General features: G+C 40.7%; 1 protein-coding gene across 1 annotated transcript in view; it reads right to left on the minus strand.

Annotated features, from left to right (window-relative positions):
* Positions 1-236: 236 nt before the first annotated feature.
* Positions 237-10,065, minus strand: part of fhad1 (forkhead-associated (FHA) phosphopeptide binding domain 1) — a 131,719-nt gene continuing 121,890 nt past the window's right edge. The window contains exons 30-31 of the mRNA XM_059638058.1: positions 7,102-7,242; positions 237-2,046 (exon numbers count right to left, since the gene is read on the minus strand). Of these exons, the coding sequence (XP_059494041.1) occupies positions 2,014-2,046; positions 7,102-7,242 (174 nt within the window). The 3' untranslated portion in view covers positions 237-2,013. The remainder of the gene's footprint in view (positions 2,047-7,101; positions 7,243-10,065) is intronic.

Below are 10,065 nucleotides of genomic sequence, written 5' to 3' on the forward strand. Positions count from 1 at the left end.
ACTGTCAGTCCCGACTCCTGATTCTAGTCAGCTCTCTACAGTCTCTCAAGACAAAAGTTTGTCTCATCTCATTGAGACTTGCTGTAACGACACATCGGGAATCCTCTGTCTCCAATATGAAATGCCACACGGCACAAGCTGGGTGTTGTTTAGTTGGAAGCAGGAATGTGACGAATTAACTTGCTCAACAGAACACCGTGACTCTGCCTCAATGCTCAATGTCTCTTGCCCTCCTAAGCCACCCTACTGACAGCTTGTCAATTGCTCACACCACCCCCAGCACATCCACACGCAGTTGCAATAGGGTTACTAGCAGTTAATTCCCATTTTGGTCTCCCTTACAGTCATGGGGCCACATAGTGTGTGCGCATTGACTAGTCACCTAATTACTAACTGAATAAACATGGCAAGGCTGCAAGGAACAATCCATCTGGCAACACAAGAACAGGCATTTTTATATTAATGTTTGTATTACAGGCATTGGTTGCTAGTCTTTAACAGTCCAAATCTCCCCTTTTTATATTTAGCTTTATGCAAGCAAGGTTCTGGGCGGAGAGTCACTAAATAACAGACCCTTCCTTAGAACATTTTCAACAAAAAATACATGCAATTGACATCAAAGACTTGGGTCCCAGCTGCTTTATACAACAGTGGGATACTCAGCCTGGGAATACAGTCTAATTTTCAGAATTCAGTCATTTTAAAATGTAATTGAAATAGCCAATACTTTGAATCATTCAAATGATGCTGTTTAAAAGTGCTTCACACCGATACGCTTGAAATTGTACTTCATTGACTGTAAAGAACGTTCTGAGATCATGAAAGGTGTTACATAAATACAAGCCTTTCCTATTAAAAAGTATTCAACCACATTCAGTATTCACATACAACAGTCAATTTAAAGAAACATCTGGTGCTATGTGGCTTTTGCAAGAAAGGAATAGATTTCCCAGCAATAAACTAGCCCATGACTCTTTGTGAATCTATATATATGTGCGTATGAATTTGTGAGCATGTGCATAGATTTTTGTTTGTGTGCGTATGTGTATATAAGTTTGTGTGTGTGTGTGTGTGTGTTTGCATGTGTATGGGTTTTTGAATGTGTGTTGTGTGTATTTGAGTTTGTGTGTGTGTGTCAATATGAGTGTATTTATGTATTTGTGTGTGAATATGAGTTATGTCTGTGTGAATTTGCGTGTGTGTGTATGTATTTGTGCATGAATGAGTTTGTATGTGTGAATGTGTGTGTATTTGTGTGTGAATATGAGTTTGTATGTGTGAATGTGTGTGTGTGTATTTGTGTGTGAATATGAGTTTGTATGTGTGAATGTGTGTGTATTTGTGTGTGAATATGAGTTTGTATGTGTGAATGTGTGTGTGTGTATTTGTGTGTGAATATGAGTTTGTATGTGTGAATGTGTGTGTGAGTGTATTTGTGTGTGAATATGAGTTTGTATGTGTGAATGTGTGTGTGAATATGAGTTTGTATGTGTGAATGTGTGTGTGTGTATTTGTGTGTGAATATGAGTTTGTATGTGTACATGTACTTGTATGTATATAAGTATTTGTGTGTGTACATGTATTGGTTGTATGTGTATATTTTGTGTGTGTGTGTATGTATTTGTGTGTGTTTATATTGGGTGTGTGTGTGTTTGTATTGGGTGTGTGTGTGTTTGTGTGTGTACATGTATTTGCATGTGTATTTCTGTGTGTGTAGACGCATTTTTGAATGTACATGCATGTGTGTATGTGTGTATGTATTTTTGTGTGCACGTATATATATATTTGTGTGTGCATGTATTTGTGTACCTGTATGTATTTGTGTGTGTGTGTATCTATTTAGGTGTGTGTATATGTGTATGTGAGTGTGTGCGTGTATGCCTGTATATGTGTTTGTGTGTTTGTGTGTGTGTGTTTGTGTCCATGCTCTTTTGTGCATGTTACGTATTTATGTGTGTGTGTTTTTACTTGTGTTTGCATGTGTATGGTGGTTTCAGCATTTTCTGGAATCGCTCACTCCTCTGGAAGCTGCCTCTGCTTCATCTCCTGGGAAAAAAGACCAGGGAATAAGGCTCAGTGTTACAAAATACTGACAGACAGCAAGATCACACAATCTACTGGAACACACACATTTTGAATGGCTACAGCTACATGCTTCACAATTCATACACTGGAAAACAGACGGCAAGCCACAGGATAACACACACTTGTTGCAGTATAACGATTTTTCCAAAAATGCATTTTAAACAGTGTTCTGCTTCCCTCTAAAATAAATGTGAAATACTGGGGATGGTGGTGATCAGAAAATGCTGCACCAGTACTGCCAGAGTGGTGGAACTTCTGCAGAACTTTCTGGTTTTATTTCGAGTCTCCACTCCTGTCCTGCAGGTGCTGATACATTCCAGAGTTTAATTTGGGTGTGCAGCAGCCACTCAACAGTTTACCCATGTGGCAAGTACTTTGGTGTTGGTGAACTATTTCATTATGCAGTTAAAGCTGATCCCATACTTCTCTGGTATCCAGCAGGGGCCATAAGATAGCAGTCAGGAGCAAGAACTTGGAATGATGTGCCTTTCTTTGACATAGTGATAAGAAGTACGAAATTACATATTTGTATGTTTTAAGGAATACAATTTGGATCTTTGGGATGGTGAAGGACCTGCAGAGAACTTAGAAATGGATTTAAAATAATTGCAAATTGAGGGGTTAAATTTAAATAAGATCTGAATCAAAAGTGGGAAACCTATTCAATTAATGATCCCTTTCTAAGCCTTTTAAAATATTAATATAGTTTCCCAGACTTAAAGGAGAGCCTGGAAATGAAAGATAATTAGTTTAAGTCTATAACTGGGACCTCCCAAGTGTGCCATGTTGCCATGGAGATAGATTTCTGGCATTTCTTTGATGTCCATCTTTGCATTTCTCATAGAAAAAGGCAGTCAGGAGGTTGGGTCAGCATAGGAGAAGCTTTAAAACAAGTAGCTGGAGCTTGGAAGCAGCTTTGGCACATGCAGAGAAAAAGAGTATCTGCCTGGAAACTTTACAGCAGTCCGAGAGGACAATCAGAAAGCAAGGGAGTCGCTAGATTCACTGAAGCAAGAAAGCAGTGAGGTTTCTGTTTGAGCTCAGATGTTCACAGTTGTGAGGTGTTTAAGTAGAGTTGGTGTGTCACCTAGTTGGTGGAAGGATCTCAGGAAATCTCATACCTTGGAGAACAGCAGCAATGCTGAGGTGAATCAATGTGAATTTCTGAGAGCTGTGGCACAACTTGGTTTGATCTCAGGGGAAGTGAAAGAACCCTCAAGATTTTGTAAAGAAATAAAAGTAAAACTGGAAGCTTTCAGGTGAGGTTTTTGTATTCAAAGATGCGGTATGTAATTTGTTTAAATCTTGATCGGCAACAGAAGATGGGTGTCAATGAATTTGCTTGGAGGCTAATTGCCAGTGGTGCCCATGTGGTTTGGACTTAGGACCACTGCTGTTTACTATTTGCTTTAATGACCTGGATATAGGTTTTGGGGGATCAATATGCAAACAATACTGAGATAACTGAGCTTAGATTATCAAGCATATATGACATTCTGGGTGACCAGAAATATAGAAAGGTATTGGGTTCATGCAAATGGGCAGGCTAAAATGTACACATACTCTGCAAAAAGAAACAATTACACCCAGCATGGAATGATGACATCTTGGTGTTCCAATGTGTTATTCACTGAAGGTATTTGCCCTTCTCTCTACTTCCTGGTTTAAAGCTGGTGACTTATCCATTCTGCTACTTGTTCCGGGACTCTGCATTCTCAGACCTTATTCATTAGTCTATACCCGTAGGTTTTGGATAAATTAGATAAAATACCCTTTGATTCTGTCTCTGTTACCTCTTCAAAAACTTAATTGTGCCAGTTGGTAAGACTTTCCTTTCTGAAATCCATTTGGACAATGCATTGTCATAGACTTGCTTTTGAGATGTTCTTCTATTTCTCTCCTCTTGTAGGAATTCCATTATTTCTCCCACTATGTTAAGCTGACTGCTTTATAGTTCCTTAGACAGGTTCTAGCTCCCTTCTTAAATACTAAGAAAATGTTAGCTCTCTGCCAATTGTCTGGCAGTATAACTTTCTTGGATTAACTATATGCAGTAATATGACTGTTCTATTTTCTCTAGATACCTTAAAATACATGGATGTGATCTGTCAGGACTTGATTATTTATTTTCTTAAAGTTTGATCAGTTTATTTAATAACTCATTTTTAAAAAAATGCATTGTCTCCTTTCTAAATATAGCATCTGAAGTCATGCCTGTGTGTTCTGTTTCCTTGCTAATGAGAGACTGAAGGAACCAGACTGTATGCATGTTGACCGATTATTTCAACTAAATAAGTTAAGGAGGATTCAGGGTCATGCTTTTAAACTTGTATGGGCAGAATGAAGTTCAAAGGTGGAAGTAGCTTTTCTTTTCTGAGAGAACAGTGGACCTGTTGAACTAGTTTGCAGCTCGGGAAGAGAATGCTGATTCTTTGAATTTCACCTACCTTGGACTGGTGCTGTTTCTGGCCGAGGTAATGATCACCTCATACGAAAATAAGGTATCTTATTACAATAAAGCAGGGCTAACATGTTCTCTTGGACTAGGTTCAACTGCTGAAGGATAGAGTCAAAGAGAAATGTTCAATTTTTTTTCACCCTGCTGATTGGCCTGGCTTTTTAAATGTTGGTTTGTATCTCCCAGGATATTACATGGTGCATGGGTCTGGACTGTGTTGTATAAGTCATTACAACACATATTGGGCTGGCTGGGTTGACCTGTTTGCGTTTTCATGGGCACCATTCTCAATATCCCCACAACAGCACATCTTTATCCTGTCACAAACTATACCATTAAGTCCAGTAAGTAACTAACCAACGAGTTACTAACCGAAGAAAGTACCTAGATTAAAACCCTGATTCATTTGGAATGCTGCAATTATATGTTACTTCTGCACGTGTCATGCGTGCATGGAGGAATATGCAACTTCCCTTATCAAGCTCAATGATCCAGTTCCATTTATCCTGTTCAGGCTGTCTCCTACGTTCCAATTTTTTTTAATCTAATCTTGCTGTTTCCTGTCAGACTGCCACACTTTATAAGATTGAGACATTTCCAGCTCTGCAGTGAACAGTAAAACATCACAGGCGACTTATACTCACAGTTTAGCATCCAACTGGATTTTGCCTGGTCTCCATGATTCTACTTGGCACATTATTGGGCACATTTGCTGTTCTTTGTGTTAAGAAGGGCTAGCTCAGGTCCAATTTAATACTGACTAGCTCATATCTCAATTGATAGAAACATCCTGCAGAGGAGGAGGTCATTAAATGCATCATGCCTCAAACATGAGTGCTCAGTCCACTGTTCTTTCCCAATGACTGTCTAGTTTTTCCATGCCATTTATCCATTTTTGAGAGTTACAACTGTTGAGTCAACTTCAACCCACTGAGTTCAGTGTTTTGGACCAAGGACAAGAATCACCTGACTGGCTAAAGTTTGATTTTCTATCCAGTCACCCTTGTGCTTTGCCCTTTGAAGCTTAACAGCTCTCAATATCCATTAATCACACATGTAGGATGGTCACTTGAAGAATTACCAGATGGTGATGGGCCATAGAACCAGGAAGCCAGTAGAAAGGCTTGAGGGTTATAGGGTGGGGTAGAGGGGAAGAACTTTCTCTTCAATGCCATTTCAGTTGAACATTCTCTCTGTGGCTGCGTGGATTTCCTCCAGGTGCTCCGGTTTCCTCCCACAGTCCAAAGACATGAACATTAGGTGCACTCACCATGCTGAAATCGTCCAGAGTGTTCAGGGATGTGCAGGCTATATGGGTTAGCCGTGGGCACAAGGTGGGGGGGAGGGGGCGATCAGTCTGGGTAGAATGCTCTCTGGAGCATCGGTGTGGACTCGATGGGCTGAATGGCCTTTTTCCACATTGCAGGGGTTCTACGATTCTATGAATAAGCCAATTCAGAACCAGCTCTGAAGCTGGGGCCGAAACATTACCCAACTCATTCTAGTTCTCCTAACATCTCCTTACAAGGATAATAACGAGACACTCTCTTGGGAGAGGCTCATTAAAGTTTTTTTGGAAAATAAACTTGCTCAATACAAGGGGATGGGTTTAATTTTGTTTGTTTTAAGGAGATAACACTTCCTACCAATAGCGGCCAAAGGTCACTTCTCCTCCTTAACAGCTGTGGGTTTTGAGCTTCCTTTTTCGCTGTGGCCATGACCAATTTCACATGTGCACAATTGCTAAGCGCTCTGGCACTGGTGTAGGAAATTGTTAAAATGTTTCTGAATGTTTATATACATCTTAATCTGTAATTGTCATACCATCCTCCCTTTTAACATCTTGTCCCGAAAAGCTATTCCCTCAGGAGTCATGTTAAAAATCAAACAGTTACCATGTAATTAGAATTAACTTATACTATCCACAACACCACCTGGCAATGAACTAAATAATGTGAAGGGTTTGGATTAACACAAGTTGGGGGATCAACAAAACGCTTAAATTATCCCATCAATTCAAGAATACTTGTTCTTTTAGCTCCTGGACAGTACTGAGCTCATTAATTCCCTGCAGCCAATGTCTTGGGTACTGGCTGGAGTTCACAGCAAGTAATTAATCGGTACAGTGATGCCTTCAATTTATTACCTCAATGATTTTATGATTGCTAAACATATCGTTTCTGATATGAGTTAAATGCTGATTGAAGCAAGGGGAATTGAACCTTTCACCTCAAGCATTCAGTGTTTGTATCAAAGTGTACATGGATATGTATAACATGGTTAGTTGGAACGAATAACTCTCTCCATACTGCTCCAAAAAATGTCTCACCCTAACTGGGTAAAAGTTACCCTGAACTCATTTTACCAGATTTCTCCAACAACCTGCAGACAGAGGAGCCTCCAATTGTTTCAGTTTGAGCTTCAATCTGGGCAATGTTTTTAAAAGCTTAGACTTCATAAAGCACTTTAATTTTGCTGAGTGGCACGCATAGACTAACACACAAACGTTAAACCCAGCATTGAGCTTCCTGTAAATCGAATGCAAGGTGGGTACTCACCATGGAGTTCTGCAGGTTGATGAGCTGCGTGGTGGTGTCACATAGCTCCTGGCCTTGCTTTCTCAGCTCTCTCTTTAGAGTTTCAATCTCATAATCCTTCTTCTTCAGCTTCTCTTGCATCATCTTCTTCTGAGACTCTGCCTGAAGCCAAGAACACAAATAAAGCCTGAAGGGCAGAAGCGAAGGCATCTGTGTTTGCTAAATGGATGTGGTGTACGACTGAGCTGATTTGACCAGGAAGAGCACACCTGCCACCTTAGTCAGAGCAATGTCTCCAAACTACTACTGGCCCCCTAGACTTCTGTCTGGGAAGGGCCTAAGAGCAGTTCCTACTCCTGACGATAATCCAGGCAGCCCTGTTTGGAAAATGCACTCACTACTGCATGTGTACAGATGTGCCTGGGGTGATGTTGGGTGAGGAAGGAATCAAATCCATTCAGAATAACCTCCACAGTCAAGGAGCCTTCTTTGTCTCACCACATAAGGGTGGGAAAAGGGCATTTAAACCTGTTACAGTTCACCTGAGACATTCGTAACCACACAAGGTATTTTTGATTGCCTGTGTCCTGTTTACTGTCTAAAAATGAAAGTAATTGTGCTGGATTAAGAACAGCTTTGTCCTGTGGCTCATTATGCATTGCAAATTTGAGGCAGTCCAAACTCATTTCATTTGGGATCCTTTCCAGCCATGAATCAGATACCTGCAACCCATCAGTCTCAGCTGGATTTGAAACCAGGTGACAGGCGAGTGACCTGTATTTAACTGACTCCATCACACATTGCACTTTAACGAGTTTTTAACTCCAACACGGTAGCTCCATCTTGCCCAGTACCTTGCCAACGGACACCCTCAGGAAGTGAAGAGATTTGGGTCCATGCCTGTGCTTAGCCACAGTGTAAGTTCCAAACCTGTTAGTGGCCAATTGTCAAGAGCAGACAAAACACCTTCTGATGGAATAAAGGGGAAAGAGATGACATGTTCTAGCAGGTTCTAAGCTTCTCTACAACTACCTCCGTAAATCTCTCTGCCTCTGTACTCATCATTCCTCCTTTAAGATGCCCTTAAAGCCAATCTCTTGATCAAGTTTTTGATCTCCTGACCCGTGGATTTCCTCCGGGTGCTCCAGTTTCATTTCACCGTCCAAAGATGTGCAGTTTAGGTGGATTGGCCGTGCTAAATCGCCCGTGGTGTCCAGGGATGTGTAGGTTAGGTGTGTTAGCCATGGAAAATGCGGAGTTACAGGGATAGGGTAGGGGGATGGGTCTGGGTGGGTGCTCTTTGGCGGGTTGGTATGGACTTGTTAGGCTGAATGGCTTATTTCCACACTGTGGGAATTTTATAAATATCGCCATTGCCTGAAGGTGCTGAGATGTTTAGTTAATGAAAGATGCTCAGCAAACGTAAGTTGTTCGTCCTTTATTAAATAGTTTGTGTTCCACTGCCTCTATTGCTTCCTAAACAAATACTGGGAGATCGCTAATGGAGTGTGCAAAAATGCAAAGGGATGGCAATGACAGCTTGCAAACATCTGTGAACACAGCAGACGTGAATATCATGGAACAGTGACTCAGTAGTGGGTAAGGGGAAAAGGATCTGCAAATTCCTTAGAATGGGCTTAAATATATGTGACAAAATCCATCGCAACATTCATTCCTCAAACTGCAGACGTTAACATCTTATAGCATTATTGAAACTTGTATTTCCTTAGCACCTTTGACAGTAACTTGTACCCTGGCACTTCAAAGGAATGTTATCAAACAAAATGTGATTCTGAGCCACTAAAAGAGATATTAGGGCAGAAGATTAAAAGCTTTTTGTCAAAGGGACGGGTTTTAATGAACATCTTAAAGGTAGACAGTGAGGAAGAGGTCTAAAGATTGGGAATTACAGAGTTTATGGTATTTCCAGCAGTAATGGAGTGATTAAATTAAGGGATGTGCAAAAGGCTAGAAATGGATGAGCAGAGATATTTCAAAGGATTGTAAGGGCTAGGAGTGATTACAGAATTGGGGGGAGGGTATACTTTGCACAGGGAACATCAAATGTATTGCAGACCTGGCTGCTTTATCAATAAGTAACCCCAACCACATGTTACCAGTCTTTACAATTCGTTGTTCTTAGTTGCTCTTGGATTGTGAGCATTACTGGCCGGGCCACCATTTATTGCCCATTCTTAATTACCCTTAAACAGAGTGGTTCACTTGGCCATTGAGAAATTGACCTAATGGCTGTGGATCTGGATCACATGTCTGCTAGTACAGGTAAATTTCACCCCCCAAAAAAAATTTGTGAACCCAATATCTTGTTAAGACAACCCAGTAGTTCTGTGACTATTATTAAGAAGTGTAGTATTTCATTCAGTTTTTTTTTCAAAATGAATTAATTGAAGGTTAAGTGAATATTATACCTTGAATAATTCTAATCTAACACTTCTGGCTGATTGGCCTCTGTCTGATGCTGTGCCTGGCATTATCCTTTATTTAGCTGGAAGAGCAGCACCTTATTTTCCACTTGGGAATGCTGCAGCCTTCTGGACTCAATATCAAGTTCAACAATTTTAGGGCTTGAGGCACCTTCTTCCATATCCTTATCCCAACCCATACACACCAGGCCTTGTAAACCAGCTCTGATGAAGAGTCATTTAGACATGTTAGCCTGCTCTTTCTCTATAGATGCTGTCCGATCTCTAGCAGTTTTTGCTTTCAGAATGGATTATTGAATCATCAAAAGTTACACATACCCATTCTTAGCCATTAATAGTCTCCGATAGCATCTATTCATCCTCCTAGCCTGACCATTATCCACTCCTTTGTCTGTCCAACTGTCCTTCTCTCTCTTCGGCCTCTGTCCACACCTATTGTTTACTGCTTACCACCTACCTTCTGCACAAAAAAAAATTTCCCAGCTACGATACCAAAGTGTGAAGCTGGATGAACACAGCAGGCCAAGCAGCATCTCAGGAG

This window comes from Stegostoma tigrinum, chromosome 28 (assembly GCF_030684315.1).
Source record: "Stegostoma tigrinum isolate sSteTig4 chromosome 28, sSteTig4.hap1, whole genome shotgun sequence".
Lineage (NCBI taxonomy): Eukaryota > Metazoa > Chordata > Chondrichthyes > Orectolobiformes > Stegostomatidae > Stegostoma > Stegostoma tigrinum.